This window comes from Falco naumanni, chromosome 6, assembly GCF_017639655.2.
Source record: "Falco naumanni isolate bFalNau1 chromosome 6, bFalNau1.pat, whole genome shotgun sequence".
Lineage (NCBI taxonomy): Eukaryota > Metazoa > Chordata > Aves > Falconiformes > Falconidae > Falco > Falco naumanni.
In genome coordinates this window covers 70,079,126-70,102,940 of record NC_054059.1, presented here as the reverse complement: position 1 = coordinate 70,102,940, position 23,815 = coordinate 70,079,126, and the positions used below count along the sequence as shown (strand labels likewise).

The 23,815-nt window shown below is 35.6% G+C and overlaps 1 protein-coding gene across 2 annotated transcripts in view; it reads right to left on the bottom strand.

Moving 5' to 3' along the window:
• Positions 1-23,815, bottom strand: part of ASCC3 (activating signal cointegrator 1 complex subunit 3) — a 280,895-nt gene that overhangs the window by 134,172 nt on the left and 122,908 nt on the right. For both annotated transcript variants that reach the window (XM_040597335.1, XM_040597334.1), the window contains exons 12-14: positions 23,223-23,399; positions 20,015-20,086; positions 813-947 (exon numbers count right to left, since the gene is read on the bottom strand). In XM_040597335.1, coding sequence (XP_040453269.1) covers positions 813-947; positions 20,015-20,086; positions 23,223-23,399 — 384 coding nt within the window. The remainder of the gene's footprint in view (positions 1-812; positions 948-20,014; positions 20,087-23,222; positions 23,400-23,815) is intronic.

The window sequence follows — 23,815 nt, the reverse complement described above, 5'->3', positions numbered from 1 at the left end:
CACATATAACAGTGAATTAAGAATTGTTTTGGCAATATTGTCTCATCAGAAATGCTAGCATATTGTTGAATAAATGAAAAGAAGTTGTCGCAGACCAAGTTACTTTTGATTGTTATTTATCAGAAAAAAACCATGGAAGGTCAACTAACATAATTCATAGACAGAACTGTTAGAATGCATGCAAATGTACAGTTTCAGCTGGCAAGTACTTGGGTACTGCTCAAAGTACTAGTAATTTATGATACATATACATATTTTTAAACATGAATAGATTAAGGGGGCTAAACCTTTGTGAGATTCAAATGGCCATGCCATTTTGACTCTTAAATAGATTACTTTTTGATTGCCTACCATTAGTTGATTCATGAGGGAAGTCAGATGGTTCTCCAAAGATGTTAAACGTACAGACTAGGTCAGATTAATACTTTAAGGCAGTTTTCTGTCTTAAAGAGTGGACAGTACCAGGTGCTTAGGGGGAAAGTGCAAAAAGCAGGAAATATGTACTCTCCCAAATTGTGGCAACTGGTGTCTTTGGGACTTCCTGAGCTGCAGATTATATGAAGACTACTGTCAAGTAGTACAAGTTGCATAAAACACAACCAGTTATCAGCTTTTGAAAAAAACGTAAAAGTAACAGCACTTTTCTTTCACTGTTACTCTTTCCTCTATTCAGTTCAGCAATTCCACACATCCCTTCAGAGCAAAATATATCTCCCCAGAAGCTCAAAAATGCTTCATCTCTTCCCACCTTGGACTGTTCCAGAAAAACATGAATTCTAGGATTTCAAAGTCTACCAATGTAAATTACTCACCTGTTTCTCAGCTAGTCCGTAATCTGACCCTTGGGGTGACAAGAAGTGACAAATATGACCATTGTTTTTTGCTTTTTCTCGAAGACCCATAGCAGTTCGTACTGTGGCATTTCTAGCATGAACAAACACCATCACCTTAAGATGGAGAGAAACAGGGATGATGAGACAAAACAGAAGTCTTAATAATGAAAACACTTTAATTACAAAATACTTCCTATAGGAAAGAAAAACCTCATAGTTAACACATGACATACTGATGAAAACTAATGTTGCTTTAGGGAAGGTAAAGCGTGATCCTGCCTACATTGTATTTAATGTTTTCAAAGAGCTTTTGAGAAGGTTCTCTTTTTTTATTCTTTAGTCTTTAAAAGATTGAGAACAATTGTTGGATTTTCACAAAGTAGGGAGATTACCATTGATGTGAAGAGCTTTTTGACACATCCTAAATGATCTGGAAAGCAAATACTAAGGTGCTAACTTTCCTGATAGTACGACTTGACTATGTGAGGCAGCTGAAACAAAAACTGACTACAAAGAACCTCAGGAGGATACTTCAGTCCCAAACCACTGGACAATCAAAGAGAAGAATGAAATTCAGCACCAACAAATGCAAACCACATACCGGGATACAAATTTTAAAATAACAGATATGATCATGGGTTTTAAACCACATACTATCACTCACTAAGATACCTCAGAAACACTGTGGACAGTTCCCTGAAAATATCAAGTAAGAGCTGAGTATGTCTGACATCATTGTGATCATTCATTCAGAAAGACATATGACTATTACACAAAAAATAACTAAGAAACAAGCGTTGTATAACTGTCCTCCACCCAGACGCTCTTCTAGTTTTTATAAAAAAACCCCTAATTTTCAGATGTGTAGCGTGTTTTCTCTATGAAATTTATCTCCCACTGTTTTTAAAGTATATAATGCACACCTGAATTCATTCACTTTTCTGTATTTCATGATCACATATCAACACCTGACCAAATTTTAAAATTTAAATTTAAAATGATTGACAATAAATAGAACTCAGTGAGAGGCAGACAGACACCAAGTCTGATTAAACAAAATAGACCACTTTATTAACTGATAGAGGTGCCCAACATTAAAGTTAATGTTTACTTGTAATCTCAGTACATCACCAAATAGTTTGTAAAGAACTAGCCCTAGCTAAAAATTGACATATAACACCTTGTTGAATGTTTTTGCCCCAGTGAAGTTCATAAGCATTTACCAAATACATTGTGAGACAGCAACGTGATCTTAAGAGGGTTAATTTAGCCTGTCCTAACTATGTCAGAGAATATTATATTTCAGTGGCAAAATCTCTGTGCATTAAATTATGCAAATAAGTTAGGAAAACTAATTTAGAATAGAGAGAAGTGGTTCCACAGCTACAAGCTGTGTAATTAGATCCGTACTCTGCAGTTCAAAGCTAGCTCTGGTGTATATAGCCCTAGTGCTGAAAGCGTCTGCTGCTGCTCTCCTGAAACCAAAGCTTTTAAATAATAAAAAATATACAAGAAAGGAGAAAGAAAATGTCTCTAGCTAGGTTACCTCCCCAGAATTTTCTCAAAGTATGAAACAAATCAAAAGTTTTCACCAGACTTTGTTAAAAATTCAAAGGAGGAAGTGTCTGCATTTCCCAAGTGTTCCATATTCCAGGTTGTAATCTTTCTGAAATGCATTAGTGCATCACCAAAGCACTGCAAAGCGTACTATTCAAAATACCTACAAGAACTAGTACTTTTCTGTTATCAGAGACATGTAACTAGACACTAGTGGGATTTACATTTTCACTTGGAGAAAGAAACACACAACATATACACATACCAAAAGTATCTAAAATCATTCATGAAAATTTGTATCAGGTACTTAAAATCACTTGAAACACCTTTCTTCTGCCTTTGACAGTAAAGATGCTTTCACTAACTTTTGCTACTAGGAAATGTGTCTTTCAAACTAACATTCTCTGTAACAACTTCAAAACGGTGTTTTCATCCTTTTGGAGAAGCACACTGACTCTTTCAGGTATCTTTCCATCCTGTTACTAGAGTGCTAGTCACTCAGTGCTTGAGTTCAGCATCTCTTTTTACTTAACACCTCTCCTTGAGGACAGAAGGCCTAGGTTTTGCCACCCACTTTGCATCACATCTTTCAAAGAAATTAAGACAAAAGAATGAATTTATTTAATTCAATGTTGATATTAATTATGTAGTTAAGAGACAAGTATATATACTTTATTTTAGCTTCAAGACATTGTTTGGCTTTGCTCAACTTAATCCTTATAACATGTTCTTTTATGTGGTATCCAGTTCTTGACCTGGGTATCACTTCTACTGAAGATGAAGTTAGGAATACGGATCAACTGATCAATCTATCCAGCCATTTTCTCCCTTAAGGTCAGCATGAAACCTTCTCCAAGTATTTTACAAAACTCTGTTCGTAATGAGGTTTTAACATTTTTCCCCAAGGAGAGCTGACTGCACCTGTTTATGTTAAACAAAATCATCCTTTGCACCTCATTAAACAGAATCATCTCCTACACCAAGTACAACTCGCTAATGTCTAGCTTTATTCTAAGGAATAATAAAATTGTTTCTCTCTTGTGTTGTGCTTTCCCCTCTACCAAGATACAGTTCAAAACTCCAGTGCCTAATATTTACAGAGCGAAAAGCATATTCCACGCAAAATATAAATGAAAATAAGACATATGGTTCACTAATTGCTCTTGTTCAAAAACATTCAAAATCAGAATGTCTTGATTACCAGATCTAAATGACAGCGTGACAGTGATTTCCCCTTCCTCTCACTAATATCACAATGACTTATGAAGATCGCTATCCAGAACTAGTAACTAAAAGACTAGCAATGAAGTATATGAAATAAGAATTTTTATAAGGTGACCTATAGCTTAAAAAGTTTAATGCAGAAATCTTGCTTTAATTTTAGCAGATATTTTTATTTAGAAAATTAAAAGTGCTTTCACATCTTAACATCATGGGAATGGAAAAAGCTGAACAGGCCGTGTCACTTACCAAGGCAACAAGAGAACTTGAATTTATTTTCTAATTATTTTAATTCATTTTAGTACATCTTGTATTTAAAGGAAACATTGATATAATCTGCATGTGTGTGTATTAAGATCTTTTACACTACAAAACTGAAGGATTACTAAGCTACATACAAACTAGTTCTAATGAGACATTTCATATATCCTTCATTTTGTATAGAAAATTCTTCGCAGGTTAAAAGCAGACTGCATTAACTCATCATATAAAATTAAATGATGTGCATTAGAATACAGGAATTTTCATTCAAGCTTGAGGGGTCAAGAATGCCAAAAAAAATTTCAGCAAGTCACCATCAAAATATTTATACATTCAAGGGAAACATTCAGCAAACCCTGCTGAAGAACAAAACTACACAGTACTATACAATATTTTAACAGAAAATATTAATGAATAACAACAACAAAGAAGCCTACGATGCTGCATCAGGTAATCAGTACTGTATTGTGATATATTCTGAACTCCTGATAGATTACCATTAATTGCTCTCTGCTAAGCTTTAACTGTTCACTCAAGTAAAACCTAGGTTTTTTGACAAAACCTCTACAGAATCTAATAAAAAAATCTATTTAACATAGCTATTTATCTAATTATATTTCTATTTAGACATACCAGGTAATAACTCCTATTTAGTTTACAGATATTTTTACTATCATAATGTGCACTTGCTCATCTATTTATACGTAATACTACTTTTTAAAGACATCTGTCCTATAATTTCAAGTCTTTAGTTTATTTTACTGTGAAATCTATTTTTTATTTAACACGAGCCCACCCTAATGAATATTGTATTGTACAATCCCATCTAATTTTTATTACTGCTCATGAAACTTTATGTACAAAGCTATGGTAAGGACATTATATTGGAACTACTTTCTTGATTTTCTTCCTATCTGCCCTTCCTTCATTTAGCCTTTTGGGTTCTAAATCTAGCCATAAAACAGGCTTCACTATTGTACACATTCTGAAACACTACCATCTTTCTTGTTCCTCATTTCTCTTAAAAGAGTTTCCTTCTTGATACACCTTCTGCTGTTTCTTCTCTGACTTGTTACAATCTTTATTGTTACAGCTCTGTTGTAATTCTCGGTATAAACTTAGTTCCTCCTGATTTTGTTTTCTTCCTTTTTCCTTGTCTTTCCTCTATCTTTGTTGTATTGTGTCTCGCAAAAAATCTTCCCACTTAACAAGACTTAAACACAGAACCTGTGAAACGATTACCATTTAAAAAAAATTTCTGTAGGTGTTCTAAGTATGTAACAACTTTTATCTTTGATGGAAAAGAAATACTTTTGTAACAGTACCAATTAGTTCCAACAATACATATGTATGTTTTTTAACATGCCTTTTTCTTGTTTCTGTATAATTTATAGGCATTCTGAAAACTTACTGGCTCACTGATTTCCAGGTGTCAGGAGATGATTTAAAAGGTGCACAGAATCCCTCATGAAAGGTAGGTTCCACCACAAAAAAAATGGCCTACTACAGTAAGTTATTACATTGACTTTCTAGGATTATATCTAACAAGACATTTTAGCCTGGGGTAACCAAGGAACTTTCTTTAACTAGAAGTTGATACATTTTCTTCCTCATCTTGTGACTTCTTTCCCCCTTCATTTAAACTTTATAACCTCAGCTGAATTTTTTGCCCTTTTTGAAGACGGGGATGACGTGCTCTCTTTCAGTTCTCAGGAACCTCCCCTGATCACTATGATCTTTCAAGGATTATCATAAGTGGTTCTGCAATATCGGCCAGTTCCTTCAGCATGCGTGGGTGTCCAATCAGGATGCATAAATTTATGTAAGGGTAAGTAAAAGGATAAATCTTAGCTCTGATCTTTCCCATTTGTCTCAGGGATATCCTTTGGTATATCTCAGGATTCCTGCAGGCAAATCTTATCAGCAAAGACCAAGGTGGAGACTGAGTAGCTCAATCTTCTACATGTCCTTTGTCACCAGGTTTCCTGCCACACTCAGCATTTTCCCTTGTCTTCTTGCTGCTGCTATACTATGGAAGCCCTTCTTGTTGCCCTTCACACCCCTTGCCAGATTCATCTCTGGATGGGCTTTGGTTTTTCCTAATCCTACTTCTGCACACTTGGACAGTGCCTTTATACTCCTCCTGAGCCTCCTGCTCCTGTTTTACCCTCCTGTATGCTTCCTTTTCATGTTTGAGTTTTGTCAGAAGTTTCTTGCTCATCCATGCTGGCCTTAGGCCAGCTTTGCTTGATTTCCTGCACATCAGGATGTACCGTTCATGATCTTGGGAGATGTGATCCCTGAAAATCAACCACCTCTCCTGGACCACCTGCCATACAATTCCTCCAAGCAGATCCCTGAAGAGGCCAAAGTGCTCTCCTGAAACTCAGGGCTGTGGTCTAGCTTTTTGCCTTGTTCCTTCCATCAGAATCCTGAATTCCACCATCTCATTGTCACTGCTGACAAGGTTTCTCCCAGCATTCATATCCCCAACCTCTCCTTCCCTTTCTGCAAGTACAAGGTCCAGCACAGCATCAAATCTCATCAGCTCCTCAATCATCTGTGCTAAGAAGTTGACCTCAATGCACTCCAGAAACCTCCTGGATTGCTTTTGCCTTGCTGTATTGTCCCTCCAGCAGATATTGGGGTGGAAGTCCCCCAGAAAGACCATGGTGACACATGAGGCTTCTTCTAGTTGTCTGAAGAAGGCCTCATTTACTTTATTTCTGATCAGTGGTGTAGCAAACTCCTACAACAATGTTGCTCATGTCTGTCTGCTGGCTAATCCTCCTCCTAAGCTCTCATCTTGTGCATCATCCATCCCTAGGCAAAGCTCCAGGTATCCCTGCTGTGCTCTCACATGCTAACAAGTTTCTTGCCATCCTGGCCTGACCTTGCTCAAGAGCTTGTTTCCACCCATTGCAGCACTCAGTCATGTGAGCTATCACATCACATCTCTGATTCTCAATATAATCTTAACTCAGGATCTGGACGCAGACTGCTAATTTCTCTTTTTTGTTCCATATGTTGCATGTTGTAATGCACAGGCATTTCACAGAGGCACTCAGTCATGCTCATATAAAACATGACATGGTGTCTTCTACCACTGTGTAAAAATGAAAGATATAGGGTTTTGGTGTAATTTCCATTCAATGCTATGGATAAAACAGTTCTGGACCCGTAAGTTTGACATTAAGCCTCTAGCATTAAAATAAAAGACTGACGATATCAGCACTAATGGGAGGATGTTTCTGAGAAAAAAAGCATTTGCCCATGTGAAACTTCATGACTCTTCCCTTATACCTATACAACAGTTACATACATTTTCCACTAATATATGCTGATTGGTTTGTCTGATTTAATTTACATTAGGAAGGTCTAAATTATTAATTACTTAAAAATTGCAAGCACTTGTGTTTACAATCTTGTTTTATTATATTTTGAATTATATTAGATGGTCTATAAAAAATATTCAGTTATGGAATCAATGCCTGAATATGGATTCCGGATATTAGAGGAAACCTGTTTCAGAACAGCATAATGGGATCTATGCTGTCTTCAATTTTCTGGCATTAGCCAAATATATGAAAAAATGCAGAGGAAAAATAAGTAGAATGAAAATTAAAGTAGAGGACAAATTATTCAATAAGACAAACAAATAACACATTACTGACTCCTACAGGTAGTAGAAATTATTCTGAATTTTAATTAACAGGATAGAAATAGAAATAGCAATATCTATTCTTGTATAGAAAATTAAGCAAGAATAGCTAGTCTATTACTATGCAAATATGTGTCATTAGGCAGTTAAGAATTGCATTTTTGCAGATGCCAATGGACTTGAACGACAATTATTATTCAAAATTATAAGCTGCTTTTCACTGCGTCTTTTTTTAGAAAAACAAGTTCATGCAGTAATTTGTTTCAAGCATTTCCCTTTGTCCTGTTCTGACATCAACTATTTTGACTTTGTACAATAAAATATCTTTCTACATTACCATAAATTATATTTTAAACATGTCTACCATATCTCTCTTACTATTTATACTTATATGTATACCATCCATAATGTGAAAAAATAACCCAGGAGCCAGTAGTGATAAGCACATTCAGCTTTACTGAAGGAAAGAAACACAGAGGACAGTGGACAAATCTTTGCATCTATTCCCATTCCTTTTACTTAAGTAAAAAGGTTAAGAAAATCGCCATGTCAATCTCTATATCTTCTGGTTTTGTAAGATCCAGTAACATAAATCAACCTACCAAACAATTAAAGAACAGAACAGTCAGGTTTTCTAGGTTATTTCTTATCAGTACTGATTTAAAAACACAGACCTTTATACAGAAGCTTTTTTTGCTCCTAATCAATAATTCTGCATCATCAGAAAAGTGAAGAACTACCTTCAAGAACAAGCAATGTTTTTAATACGAAACTTAATAGTTATGAAGAATTTAAATGATGCAATAATTTGTAAACAATAGCAAACTGTGCTAGAGCAATTAGAATGTCCCTCATAAACCCATACCTTATATGTATCTCAAGATATCCTCTCCTAAATAAGAGTACTATAAATACCTCACAGTTAAATACATGAGAGTATACAAATGGAACATATTCTGGAGGCATCTCTTCAGTAACCACAAAGAAAATTATCAGCATCACAGCACTACATATGTGAGAAATCTCATATTCTGGAAAGTGAACAGAGGTATTAAGACGGAAGGAATTCCTTGATGCATCTTAGTGTCTTAATATTAAATTCCCATCCTTATGGATTTATCAAAATGGCCTATTTTCTATAAAATCCTGTAATAATGTATATTTCAATCCTATGAATGACATTACTATTGGATTCTCATGTAACATCTATTAAAAAATCTGTGATAGCCATAAGGTCTCGGTGGACAGTAATTATATCATTACATTTTGAATAATTTACAGTAGTTTTAACAGTAACAAGGAAGTTTATTGGTTGATACTCCCTGTTATGTTAAACTAAGCACACAGATTCATTTCTTTCAGGACTACAGAGCAAGAATTTTCAAACTTTTTGGACTACTGACAACCATCAACATGTCTCCTGGAGTATCATTTATCCTTGCCATTAAATTCTTACTGGAGAAAAATGGGAAGAAATCCTAAATATCGGTAAACAGAAATCTTTTTTAGTAGGGTGGGTCACTGCACATCAGACAGGGGATCATCCAGCTCATCTCTTGAACAATCAGGTAGACTTACTGGCCTGCTTGGCAAGGGTGGCCACAGAGGGTGAAGAATAAAAATGGGAACATCTGTTAGAACAGCTACATGTTAAACAAGACCATTCTGGAAGTAAAGATCTGTTTAAGGAAGCAATCGGTAAGCGGTGGTCTGTGACAAGGGAAGTGTGCAACACCATTGTCTCAGCATGCAACTCATGCAATACTTGACTGGGAGAGCACAACCCCCACAAGGATCAACCCCTGCACTTAAGAGACAATAAGGGGCTGTGGGACACCTGTCAGGTAGACTACATCTGTCCTTCTGACTCTCAGAGGGAAAATGGTATGTGTTGGGAGGTGCTGAGGTGATTTTGGGACTGACTCAAGCAGAGGCAGTATGGCTAGCAACAGGGGATAACACAGTAAAAGGCTTAAAATTGTGGTTTAGTCGCCTGCCTAAACCCAAATCAATTCAATTGGACAATGACAGCCACTTCACTGCTGGTGTGGTCCAGGAGTGGGCATGGGCTGAAGGGATACAGCGGGTTTTCCATATTCCTCTCAGACAAATCGTATTGTGGAATGCACTACTGGGCTTCTAAAACGAGCCTTGAGGTCTCTCAGCCCTGGATGGGTGCAATAGGTATCTGATGCAGCAACTAAGGTTAACAGCTGTTGGGGAATCAATATTACATGTTAAACGAGTATGTTTATGTAACATGCTCCTGATCCATAGCATTTTGTCCCAAACCCTTGTCTATTCTACCTGAGAAAAGAGATAAGAAAGATCCAACAAAACCACTCCATTATCCTAGACAGCTTGTTTTGCTGGATTTACCCTCTGTGGGACAGGTATGCCTGACTGAAAACTCTGCTTAACCTGTATGCATGGATAGCCACCAACATCCATGAAAAGGACCACCGAATCCATACTCGATGGATTATTCTGTCCTTTTAATTATTCTTGGCGTTGTATACACATATATAGACAGCAGGCTGTGGACAAACTTGTGGAATCCAGGCTCCTGATTGCAGTGTGGATTGCTACTTGTATTGTTTGTTTGATTTTGTCAGGAATATTTTTGCATTGCACTAAGGAAAGATGTGGTAATGGAATCATGGGGTGAATCCCCCAGTTTGGCTTGTCAGTTGTACAAAGGTTTGGGTGTAACTGGAACCAGATGGACCAGGGGATAAGTGTTGCCCTCACTGCTTTGGCAGCAGAGGGATTCAAATTTACAATGATTAGTTTAAATCTTACAAAAGTATTGGAAAATGAGTTTAAAAGGTCATAACCTAACAGGAAAAAACCCCATCACATTGGGAATAACTGAATACTCTTTTCTTGAGCAAAAAGAGAGACAACTGTGGAGAAACAATGGGACATAGATCAAATACTCATGGGCTTTGCATCAACTCCTGAACAATTCTACTTGGGAAAATTTGTGGAATCAAACTTGTTATTGATCTCTGAACAAAAATTCTGGTATCTGCTTCTGTGCCTTGTACTCTAGTACCATGATGGGATTCCTGCTCTGAAAGTGATTATTTTGAACATGAATATAACGTGCATTGGGACACAGATTGGTGTATACACAATATGGTTTCAGAGAAGCGTTTACAGATTCAACAGGTATCTAAAATGACTTTACAAAATAGATTAGCTTTAGATGTGTTATCGTTGGAAGAACATGGGATATGTGGAATGTTAAACCTAACCAAAGGGGAATGCTGTATTACCATCCATAATGCCTCCACTTCTACAGAAGAAGCACATGCAAAGATGAAGGAAAGTGTCGGTAAGATCAGAGAATTGTCCAAGCAACACAGCCAGCAGATTGGTTTGATGGACTTGGCTCTGGGATAATGGCAAGTGATAAGCATTTCTGCTACCCAATTATTTACCAATGAGCCTAATTATGGAATAAAAGTTTTTGTTTACCTACGGACCTCAGGTATTGTGTATACCCTATTCCAACCAAAAGAATCAGCAAATATGAGTCACTCCTCCCTCCTCCTTGGTGGGACATGATAGGAATTAAATTTGATTTTTTGTTTCAATGATTTACTGTACATTCATAATACCAGAAGAACTGCAACTCTAAATAGTAGCACTTGTTACCTTAAACAGTGGTATACCAATACCGACCTTATTGTATAGCTGTGTAAGACTACGGACATAAACTGAACACCTCGTGAATTCATAATTAATGGAAAAATACTAAATTGCTGCTTCTGGTCAACATAAATCCATTGTGAACACCTGAGTACACATATAGAGACAAGCGACTATGTAAATACAAAGATATATGCAAAAATTAGCATAAGGCTAACTCATTCTTAAAGCACACTAACATTTAGAAGGCCACCTAATTGAAGAATAATGGGTTATTATATACATAACTTGCTATGGCATCCATTTCCAGCAATTTCCTCCACTATTCGTGTAGGCAGCTGACAAGTTATTAAACGTTTAAAGCCAAACAGATTTGACCAAAAGATATAGAGGAAAATAATAGATATGTATCATTTGAAAATAACATGAAATATCTGCTATATAGTATTTTTTGTAGCATTATCTTCCACACAGCACATCAATACAGTATTTTTAATTAAAGTAAGATACAAAGTTTCATTTGTTCAGGCTTAAGCTTATATTAACTATCACATCCTTAAAATTGCAAAAGGCAGTTATTGTGGAAATGAAGTGCATAAATAAATGATGAAGATGCAGAACAAAAATAGTGCACCATCATTGAATTAGTTTGTCTATGATTTTGTTAAAGAAACCATACATACAAATGAGCCCTAATTGTGCAAAAGAAATTCTACGGAAAGAATTAAGGTCTTCAATTAATCAGCAACACAGAAATAACAGTTGAGTTGCATGTTATGGGAATTACTATAGCAGGAACCCCTTGTTGATAGCCAGGCTAGGAGCATGGGGAGAAGTTCAGTGCAATGTCAAACCCTATAATCTGGCCCGAAGGGACCAGAGGTGGAGATTGTAATGGATATACCTTTAAACTGTTGTAACCTGAGATTTGAGATGCATGTTATAGGAATTACTATAGCAGTAACCATCCAAACCAGTGGAGGACAACTCTTACAGGAAGCAGTGCAAGTGCAGCAGTGACTTGACCCAAGTTGGCTTTTGTGCCCAGTTAATCCACGCAACACACCATGTCTCCAATCCTGACTGACCACCCTAACAGATGAAGCCCAAAGTAACAGACTAAATTAACTCAGTGGACATTTGTGGACATTTTACAGAGGCTATCCGTCAACTATCAAAGGATGGGAAGGGGAGTGGTGATTAATGATGTTGCACTGGAAAGTGTGGCATGACTAAATGGTATAGAATAAGGCGTGGATACTGTCCTGATTTCAGCTGGGATAAAGTTTTGTGGTGTGGTGTTTTTTTTTGTTTTTTTTTTCCTCTCTCTTAGTAGCTGGTGCAGTGCTGTGTTTTGGATTTGGTGTTCGAATAATGTTGATAACATATTGATATTTTTAGTTGTTCCTGGGTGATGTTTATAGTAAGTCAAGGACTTTCAGTTTCTCAGGCCCTACCAGCCAGAGGGCTGGAGGGGCACAAGAAATTGGGAGGGGACACAGCCAGGACAGCTGACCCAAACTGGCCAAAGGGATATTCCATACCATGGGACATCGTGCTGAGTATATAAGCTGGGGGAAGAAGGAAGGCAGGGACGTTTGAAGTGATGGTGTTTTCACAAGTAATTTACACGTGATGGAGCTTTGCTTTTCTGGAGATGGCTGAATGCCTGCTGATGGGAAGTGGTGAATTAATTCCTTGTTTTGCTTTGCTTGCCTTATTACAATGTCTTTATCTCAACCCACAATTTTTCTCACTGTTACTCTTCTCCCCCATCCTACCAGGGGGAATGAGCAAGCAGCTGTGTAGTGCTTAGTTGCTGGCTGGGACTAAACCACAACAAACATCTACAATCATCAGCCACAATTCAGCTATCCTGCCAGACCACTTTACTTTCTGCATTTGTGTATTTTTATATACCTACATACATGTGTGCATATATAAATTTAGAAGCAATATATACACTTATATATGCAAATAAGCTACACCAGGTGGTGAAGTAGAAGTAATCTGTATAGATGCAGTGTTACAAAAACTCAGACTGAAAAACTCTTAGGCTGTAAGATGAAATTCTGGGAAAAAAACCAATCTAGATAAAGAATACATTTTAACAAATCCAGTAACTTTTCAGTTATTTGTCCGAGTGTGCTATAAACTCTTTTACCCAGGAAAAATGCTAGGACAAGCTTAATTCTCAGGGTACTAAGTTCCAGAGAGACCTCTGAAGAAAATACTATTTTATTAAATCTTATCTTATGACACAGCTATAAAAGCATTGTCAACAGTTGCAGTAACTAAGCCTATTAAACTTCTATCTTCACATGGCTTCTGCAACCAAATAATAGCTGGAAGACTGATAATAAAGAAATTTAATCCATCATTTTTACAGATGAAATTAATACCTGTCAAATTCACTTCTGACAATTTAATATAATAGATTTAAAACAACTACTCAGTGTTTCTTTTTTGGTTTAAGATAGCATTGTAAGAAAAACAAGATGACACTTCTTATATCTGCAAAGTTCAAGTCAATTATTGTAAACAAAGAACAGACTAAGTGATTGCTTTATGTGCAATATATAGCACAGAACCAGTTTTGACTACAAAATTCAAGTGTAATCTGTTTCTGATCTGTGATATCAAAAATCCTGATTTGAAACAGTATTAAAAATCTGTGCAAGGTGATACTTAGAAATTATGTCAAGATGTAAAAAGTATATAGCAACTCAGTATTACTTCTATTCTAATGAACTAAATGCAGAACAGTGTTATGGAACGTTTTAATTAAGTACATAAATTCTAATTAATAAAGCAAGCTTTTTCTCTAGAAAACTGCACACTGACCACCCAGTGCACACACTAATTAAAAATTTAACAAGTATATATACTCTGCACATTAAAAAAATACACATTTCATTTTAAAAGATAAAGCTTGTCATAGGTTTATTGGATGCAGTTAAGACAATACGGCAAAACCAAAACATTAATACAGAAGAAGACTGCTAAACCTAAGAAACTAGTTCAAATCAGAAAAGCCAAAGCTCAGAAACTAACAAGGTACTTGAAAAAGCACTTTTCTTCAAAAGATTCTTAAGAAAACTGAGCTGAAATAAGCACAAAATGGCAGTCTGAAATCACCACTCATAGTGCATCATTGAGAATGGATGGTTTATATCAGACTGTTCATTATTTTAAGTAGTTTTTCTCTACATTTTTAGTCCCAGTAGTAAGATTTCCATCATGTTAATTCTAAAAAGATTGCCATATCTTCACTGGTTTACAGTTCCTAAAGCCTGCTTCACTCGAGTTACCCAGACTTGTTGCTAAATAGTTAAGACTACTACTACTACATTCATTTTTGGATGCTGTGGTGAGGCTTTCAATAGTTATTTACTGTTTCAAAAAACCAGGTCTTTAAAACAGACGACTTGGCATCTTTGGCCACCAGAAAAGCTCTTCCTTGTGTATTGAAACCACTCCCTGCAAAGCAGTGATGCCTCCTCAGTATTTATGTACTGACACCTTGACCCTCAATGCCTGCACTGACAGCAAGGGCAATGAGAAATTCCACTGAACAGTCAGTTTTTGCTATGAACTGAAAACACCAAGCTCAGTGAGAAAAGGAACTTCCAAGGAGTTGCAGAGTACCAGAGCTAGCGGAAGAAAAGTTAAAGCAGACAATATGTCATCTCAGAATTACACAACACTCTCAAAAGCAGCGGAAAAACAGACATTCATTGTCTTAAAAGGAAAAGAGGTTTCAGAAGACAGGAGAATGCCAAAAGCACTCCAAGTTGAAAACTGTAATAAACAGCCAAAACAGCAAATGAGCAAAGTACATTGGGTAAGGAACCAGGACTGAAACTTAGGTATCTGTGGCTGAAGACAAGTAGAGTAACAGAGTACTGAAGGTCAGAAAAAAGCCATACAGGACAGTAAGGTGCAGAGAGTAAATACAGGAGACCTGCTGAAACAACACAAAGGGCAGAGAGAACACAGGACTTATTTTGAAGGTTTAAGTAACATTAAAGAGAATCAGCTATGAGAAAAATAAAATAAAAGGTTGCAGGAACAGAAGAGATGAGTAGTCTGGGGAATATAGCAAAACCAAGAGTTTCATGAGTGCAGTTTGTGGAAGTACTTCCTCTGAAAGCTTTTGAAGAACTTCACCAAATCCCCTTCTAGTTCATAATGCAAGTAATTAACAAGATCCCAAGAAATTTTATGCAATTTCAGGTTTTTACTTTTTTATTTTTTGATCAAGAGAGACTTCAGACCACCTGGGGAAAAAAAAAAAAGGAAAGAAAAAGTAAAGCTAGCAAACAGTAAGGTTCTGACATTCTTAACAGCAAAAGTATTTAAGATGGGATGGGGACTATGACAGAAACATATGATCATCTCTCAGTAACCAAAGTAATGGGATAAACCAGCTAAAGTTCAGCAGCAGCAGAAGATATAATGGTTGTGAACCTATACAACCAGTGATGGTCAGAGTCAAAAAGTTAATTCCCTAGGATACTAACTTAAGCAACTGAACCCTGGCAAGCAGCAACAGCTCCATATTCTTTAGATAAAGGAATTTAACATCATAAGGAAATTTTCACTTTACATGTTTCAGAAGGAAAAATATCCCCTTTAAAATAATTGTTATTTCTTAAAACTCCTAAAAATACTGTTACTTCCCAAAGCACAGCATGACAAGGGTGCTTTTCCCCCTCATACATTGTGAAGATAAAGGCAGTATGATATGTGTTGTCCTAAACTGGTTAGTAATGCAACGTTTCAATTATAAAAATGACGTTTATATGTATGGTCTTCAATCATTGTCTTTGCTGATCTCATCAGGTTCTCTACTGGCTGCCTCAGAAAGGTGCTGCCTGCTCCCCAGAACTCATTGCCACTAGATGCCCTTCTCACAAGGCTGTATAATGTGAAGAAGCTTTTCCAGCTCTGTAGCTGAATTAATGCTGTCAATGCATGTGGCCCACTGCTAATGATTGCCTAGCAAGATACAGCTGTAACCACTTTGAGGTAATGATAATTTTCTGTGACCAAGACTTCACCCAGCCTTCAAGGGAACAGTATCCCAGCACATATATGCTGGCAAAAATACTCTACCTGCAACTGAGCAAGAAGTCATATTCTCTGATTAATGAAGTGTAATTTCAGGTTTTTTTTCCCCCTTTGTTTAAAGAAACTTTGGTTTGTTGAGAGGTTGAAATAAAGCTCCAAAAGCGCAAATCAGTCCAAGAGAACCTAACATCTTTTCAGATAAGATCAGAACAGAGTAAATTCAAAGAATGGCAGGAAAACAAATTTTCACTAGCTAGTATAGAGCACAGAAGGACAGTCCCAGAAAAGCAGACATAACAGCCCTAGAGGTTCTGACTTAAAGCAGTCTTTAAGAGGTAAGATCTGACAAAGAAACCTCCTAATGAAGATCCACATTGTTATTAATCCTACAAAAAAAGCACACTGACTTGAAAAGCACCTGGAAACCTCTTGGACATTCAATCATGATAAAAATTTTCTGTAACAAACCCCCTAGAAAACTCAGTAGGGCAAGCCATCTATCATTATATCTTTCCTCAAGTTAAACAAGAGAAGAATTGTGCTATAAGACAAATGTTATAGTTTCAGTTGCATTTGGTAATTCAAAGTGAAGCCTACAAATGAGATATCTCATTAGTTTGAGCAGATGGATCAAAATTAAAGGCTGAATCACCAACTCTTAATTTCCCAGTAGCCAGGAAGAGCTTGAAGTCTTGCAGAGGATGACTGTTGAAAAATCAACATAAAAAGCTTCTCTCCATCTGTCAAAACACATGCCTGTAGAATAAAACTACCTCCTACCAGCCTTTAGTCTTAAAAAATGAAAACACATGTACAACTATTAAAACACATGAACATATCACATCAGTCAAGCATCACACTATAACCTATAATATGACAGGAACACATCAGCATGACTTCCATAAGAGTAAATTATTTGTTTCTGGCATGGTAGAATTCTTTGAAAATGAGTTAACAGAACAATAGGTAAACAGTGTTGGATTTAACTTATTAACACATTTCAAAGACTCTGGCAAAAAAAATCTTAAAAGAGATGACACTGTGAAAGTTTGATGGCCACAGAAAGGTGTATATTCACTCATGGAACATTATAAGAGCAAAAATATTTTTCTCCAATTCTGGTATTTCTTTGTTGCACTTCAGCATAAAACAGAACAGGTAGGGTTTTGGCTCTATGGAGGACTGCTAATTAGATCTGTGTCTGTCACACATTACTGCCTGAATAACTACAAAATTCCAACCACATCCTGTATTCCATACAGATATACAACTGCTGTGGAAATTTCTTCTAAAGTATTGGGATGTAAATACATTTTTCTAAGAATATATTTAAAAATAACCACAGCTTTGTTAAAAAGCAAACAAACTCTGCACACACAGAATGTAATTGAACACAAGTTTCAAGGATAACACAAGCTAAGAAAGGTTAACAGAGCTTGATGGTAACAGACTATGGTGAACATGGACACAAGGTAACAGATTTCTATAAACTAAGAAAATTAGAGGAAGCTAGTAAACTTTAGAAGATCAAAGGATATTCTCAAAATTATGAAAAGACATGAAAGAAACCCATCCTAGTGTAATGGTCATCATATTAGCTCGTAATCTTCATCTTCCGCTATGGGCCAGGCATTTCAATGTAGATATATCTATGTGAACTTTTTAAATTTTTGCCCTTTTTTTTAACATCTGCAGTCGGTTTAATGATTAGAGAGATCATTTGTCATAGCATACTTATTAAAAGGAAAAATCCCTAATTTTTAATGTCTCACAATACTACATACTATAATTAACTGTATTATACAATGAGCTGATATGCTTGATTCTGCATTGTCAAAGATTGTATACCACTCATTTCAGGATATGAATTTTTGTTTCATAAGTATGAAGACTCATATGTTTTAAATACTCTGAAAGGAAGTCCAGTGTAACTGGTTGGTATTTAGACATGTATTTAAGACAGTTCTGCAACATAGCAGAACAAACCTTTTCAAGCAAAGAAAATTCTTAACAATTACAATCAATTTAATCAAATTAACTGATGTGTTTTGAAATCAAATCAATATTTATATAGCAAATGAAACAACACTTCTGCTTTGCCTGAAATATGCTCCTCATTTGGTTGTTGGTTTGAAATACAGTTTTCAGAAATTGAGATCAGCAACAGTGTCTGCTGCTGAAAATGTAACATTAAGTAGACTACAGTTCTGCACTTGACCTCTTTCAGCTGTAGCTCATGCCTTAAATCAGAACACTCATGCATTCAGCTGCTAGTACAGGAACTAAAACTGTTCTCAAGGAAAGCTACAAAAACATCTGCTAGAATTAGGCAACTTACTGTACTTGATTTTTTCCAAATAGTATTATATATGTTTGTAGACAGTTTTTTCCCTCAGTGTGAAGAAAAGAGAGGGGAAGAAAGCAGCGATAAATATGCTGGGACAGCATGCAACTTCTGACAAGAATTGAAGACGTTACTTATTTAGACATACCAATTTAAAGAAACTGCTACTTGTAGGTTTATCCACTGCAAGTGAAAATATGAAACTGTAACAAGAAATGAAAGATAAGAAACTAAACATAGCTCAATGTTACGAATTTGGTAGGGTATGCGCATAATTGACAATGAGGAGAAAATAAACTACAGTTCCCTTGGTACTGCCAATAAATTTTGTTAACAGTCTTCACTCAGGAAAATGTCAGCATTTCCACATGTTATCTTCAAGAAAGTTTTCTGAATGTAACAACAAGTAGCTGATACAAGAGAAGGTAAGTGTAAGAATGGTGTTAAAGCAGGGGAAGCAGGAAGACTAAAAAGCTGTTAGTGAAGTATCTTCCCCTCCCCTGCAAGTCATAAACCAACTGTTCATCTTTCAGAAACATCACAACCTGTATTTATGTGAAAAAGGGAAAACGTGCAATTCTCAGTGTGACTGTGTGGGTGAGTTTCCTTCTTTTTTATATAGGTTATTTAGTGAAATGCCTCTTCGAGGATTATAATGCACTAGCATTTGTTCCTGCTCCCAACAGGTGCCATATCTGCTACAACTACTGCTGCATGTGCAAATTTGTAACAAAAATGAGACATTGTGTGTGGGTGCTTCAGGAACATAACAACAACAGAATGAGAAACTATTCAGGCACATGAGTTAAACCCATGATCTTAGTGGAGGGGAATATCAGACTTGAAAATTCACTGCAGAAACCTCTACTGTAAAGCACAATGAAGGATTACTTCCTTTAAACAGAAAAAACCACAAACCCCAGGATATTTTAAATGACAGATGCTGAGCCCTTGTGCACCATGTCTTGAACACTCTGTAATTCACATCACTCACCTATAACATGAGACACTAGAATATGAAAGATCTGGGAAAGGCTAAGAATAATAACTAAGTGCTGTATTTTTTCTTTTTTTAATCATGAAATGTACCTTAGCATAAAGTCTCTAAAGCACTGACCTACCTTGCCCTGTCATTTTTAAAAAAAGTGACATAAATATACATTAATTACTTCAAGGGATAAATAAAGTACCAGGAATTTTCACCTTAGCTAGAAGCTAACATTATTTAGCCTGTTTAGATTTTCTTGCATGCTGTTTCCATAAAGTGTTCTCAAGATTAGAAGTGACCTCTGAAGTGATGTATCTCAAAACAATTAAAAAAATTAATTTCTTAATACATTGTTTTGATGATCAAAACTGCTTTCTTTATGTGTGTTCTGAATGTAAACAGAAGCAAAAAATAAATACCTGGTGTCCAGACATGATTTGCTTCAGCACATTTTCATAACATACTTCATCCATATGATTCAGCTGCTGCACCTGAAAAACAAACATCATACTTCATATTAAAAGCACTTTTATATTTATGTATTTTCTAATAGATATCAAGCAATTTACAGTGATCCATGAAACAAAAATGTGATTATGCAATTGAATTTACAATATACTGACTCCCATTCCTAACAATATAATTTTGATATTCTTAAATTCACAAACAGAACATGAAAATAAGGAGAAAGTATGACTAAGGGCAGTGGACAGAAAATTTATTATGTGGCTTTGTCAAATTTTAAAAGTTTTTATTGTTTTTTTTAACGATCAAAGAGACGTAACCCAGTTCTGTTCTTTGATTTATCTGTTTCATATTAAGAAATCTTACTTCTACAGTACTGATGAACTATCCATTTAATGCACCATTTTACCTCACTAAGTCTTTCCATTTGGTAATATAACAATAAGTTTTTACATTGCATATATATATCTCTCTATATCTATCTCCACAAAATTAATGATTGTCAGCTTTGTTGCCATAAAGAACAGAAATTTTTTTCATAGTTGGGTCATGCATGTGGAACAGCAGGAATATGATATACAGTTTCCCATTATGGATAAATACAATGTTTCAGTAAGGTTCCAAACTAAAGAGTTCAGTTGAAATAAAAAGTATTCTTCAAGCTACCTTAAAGATCTTTCTTTTCTATTTCTTTAATGCATCACAATATAAATAGCATGCATCTAATTGAACGAACCTCAGTATTAAGGTTCTGACAAATCAAAATCATTAAATGAAGTTCAAAATCCGAACAATCACTTCATTCTTCATTTGCGCATTCATGTTTTCTGACCACATTTTTTTTTTGACAAAAAGCATGTAAAAATTCAAAAAAATGGAAATTCAGTAGTTAGAGTTATCTAGAGTAGCTGAAAATTGAAAATCACAGCTTTAAAACAGCTTTAGGGGGAGAAGAAGAAGATTCATATTTGGAATCACACCAGTATTATAATAAAAAGATGAGACAATATGGACATACATGCAAGAGACAAATAGCCAGTCTAATTATTCTGAAAATGGGAGGTGGGCATTTTATCTAATTATTTTTTTCAAATAATAAGTGAAAATCATTAAGGAGAAACATACATGGGCAGTGCATAGGTACACATATGGACATATATACATACATACATGCAAACAAACATAACTTTATGCAGTCTTTGCACCTATACATAAAAAGCAAAACATAAGCACACATAAAGAAAAATATCCAACATTAACAGACCTCCAACTGAAGCCACCAAACATTAGACTTGGTCCCATATGCTTTAAGAGTTTCAATGTACAGAGTTTTTATTAAGCACAGAGGTTAGCCATGAAAGCTCTAAATACACCACACTGTCCTTGCCTTTGAAAGCTTGCCCACGGTTTGCATGTGATTATGCAAATCCCTAATCAGCTCCAATTTTGGGGGGATTTTTTTTAGATGAAGGATGTCAGGAAGCTGTGGCAAAGTGTCTACCTAAAGTAACTAACAGCCTTCTATCTCCTTGCAACTCACCACTGTGGATATAGACATAGCATTGATAGCATTTGCTCATGTTCTGCAAGAACTGCTTTTGATTCTGTGGGTTTTTACATTGCTTTCCTCTTGTCATAGAGACCAGAAGGACGTTGATATTGGCAATAATTCGGCAGCTTTAGTATTAGTAATATCCTGAATAGAATCCTTTTTCAAAGAGGCTTAATACTTTTACTTTCATTTGCTATGAAGTGTATTATCTTGATTGCAAAATGTATTTTAGTCTATGAAATCTCTAACGACATTCTTCTGAAAAGGAACAAGAAAAACTCCTGGCTGTGGTATTATCAAAATGGTGTGCCAGGTACTCACATTTCAGAATAACTACTACCTCCTATTATTTCCTCATATCCTCATGTTTTTTCAGGAAACTTACTGTTTTTTAAAATAATTTCAAATTGTATAGGATTATTTGTGTATTTCTTTGATTTTTAAATCACAAATGCATTCTAAAGTGAGTAGGAAGAAATGGAGTCTTTCCTTTTTTCTTACTATACAGTGGAAACAAACTACATATTCAAATCAAGTATCAGGAAAAGATTAAAGAAAAGGAACAGCAGATAACAGTAAAGGCACTTGAAACAATTAATGAAGGTTAAAATATGCAAATCATGGTAAGCACCATATGGTAAACTATTCTTACGTGTATAGACTTGAAATGGCTCTCTACAGATGCAAAATAAGTTTTTTTCCTGCACTGGAGATGGAATGAAACTACTTAAATAACCTAGTAAGAAAGGCAATGTCCATTTTTACAAGAGAAAAAAGCTATTATCAATTAAGCTATGAAATTAAGTTTTGATTTAAAATGTTTTGATTTCTATTAAATTAAATCATAGCAGAATAAGCTATTTAAACTGTAATTACCAGCTAGTGAGATGCATTGAAAATCTTACGGAAAAGTGTTTGTATTAATTCCTGTATTTAAAGAAGAATTATAATTTAGATGTGCAAGTGGCACTGCACTTATGATTTTTAATGAGAATATTATACTTGACCATAGCCTTAATGCTTCCCAAAATGAGCAAGAGCACTAGGAGTAAAGAAGCTTATTTAAGGACTACTTTAAAGTGTTTTCTGTCAAATGTGCACATACGATAGTTAATAGTTGAGCATGACACTATTTTAATCAATAACTTATATCCAACTAGTATTAATGCACATCATATTAATATATATACACATATCTATCTCCAGATTTCATATATTAATATTTTCTTATAACATCTTTTCAGCTAAACAAGAAGTACCACTGCTTCTAGCAAATGGAAAACTGAAATGAGAAAGAGAATAATCAGCTGCTACAGTGACTCTGCAATTGAGGATGATTATTTCTCCATCAAGCAAAACTTAGTAGCAAAGCAGAGGCAGTGCAAAGCTAGATACCATTGCATGCAACTGCAACAAAGTCTATTTACAAGTATTATAAAGTTAGGAAATATGATTCTTAAGGTACCTTTCAATTATGTATATCTTTATACAGAAGAAAATATGCTTCATGAAACACCTGTAGCGTAATAAGCCCGTACCCCCTACACACAGATACGTGAAGCATGATCAAACCAAAAGCAACCCTTTCCTTGGCATTCATGGCACTTTACCTTATTGGTTGTCTTAATTCCTATAAAGGTTTGCCCCAGTGGTACAGGTCGGAAACGGCCATCGAAGTAGAAGAGTCCAATGTAGGGATTGACGTGTAAAAATGCAGCAACATCAAGATAATTGGGTAATGTAGCTGAAAGGCCCAAAATCCTAATCATACTTTGTGTAGATTCAACCTATTTAAAAACAGAAACCTGTATGTGATCCAAACGTTACAAGCCAAGAAATCAAACACAGAGTTTTAAAATATCCCTCAGAAAACAGTAATGTGAAAGAAGCAGTTAATACTTTATACAAAAGGTGAACAAAAGATGTGAGTTAGTGATTATCCCGTATTGAAGAAACGAGAGCACACTGCAATTCCATCAAGTCTTGCTTATTCATCTTCCTATTCTGTTGTACCTTTGCTCTCTGAACGGTTACTTGTCATTAACTGACATGGAGGAAAAATAGCAGTAAAACCAGCTTTGTTAAGAATGGATAGTCCATTATATTATGCCCATTTATAGGCAAAACTAGGACAGCTAGTTTGGTATCATTTCTTCCTTAGTCCAAATCACACCACAATTCTGAAAAGAAGAATGTAATTCAT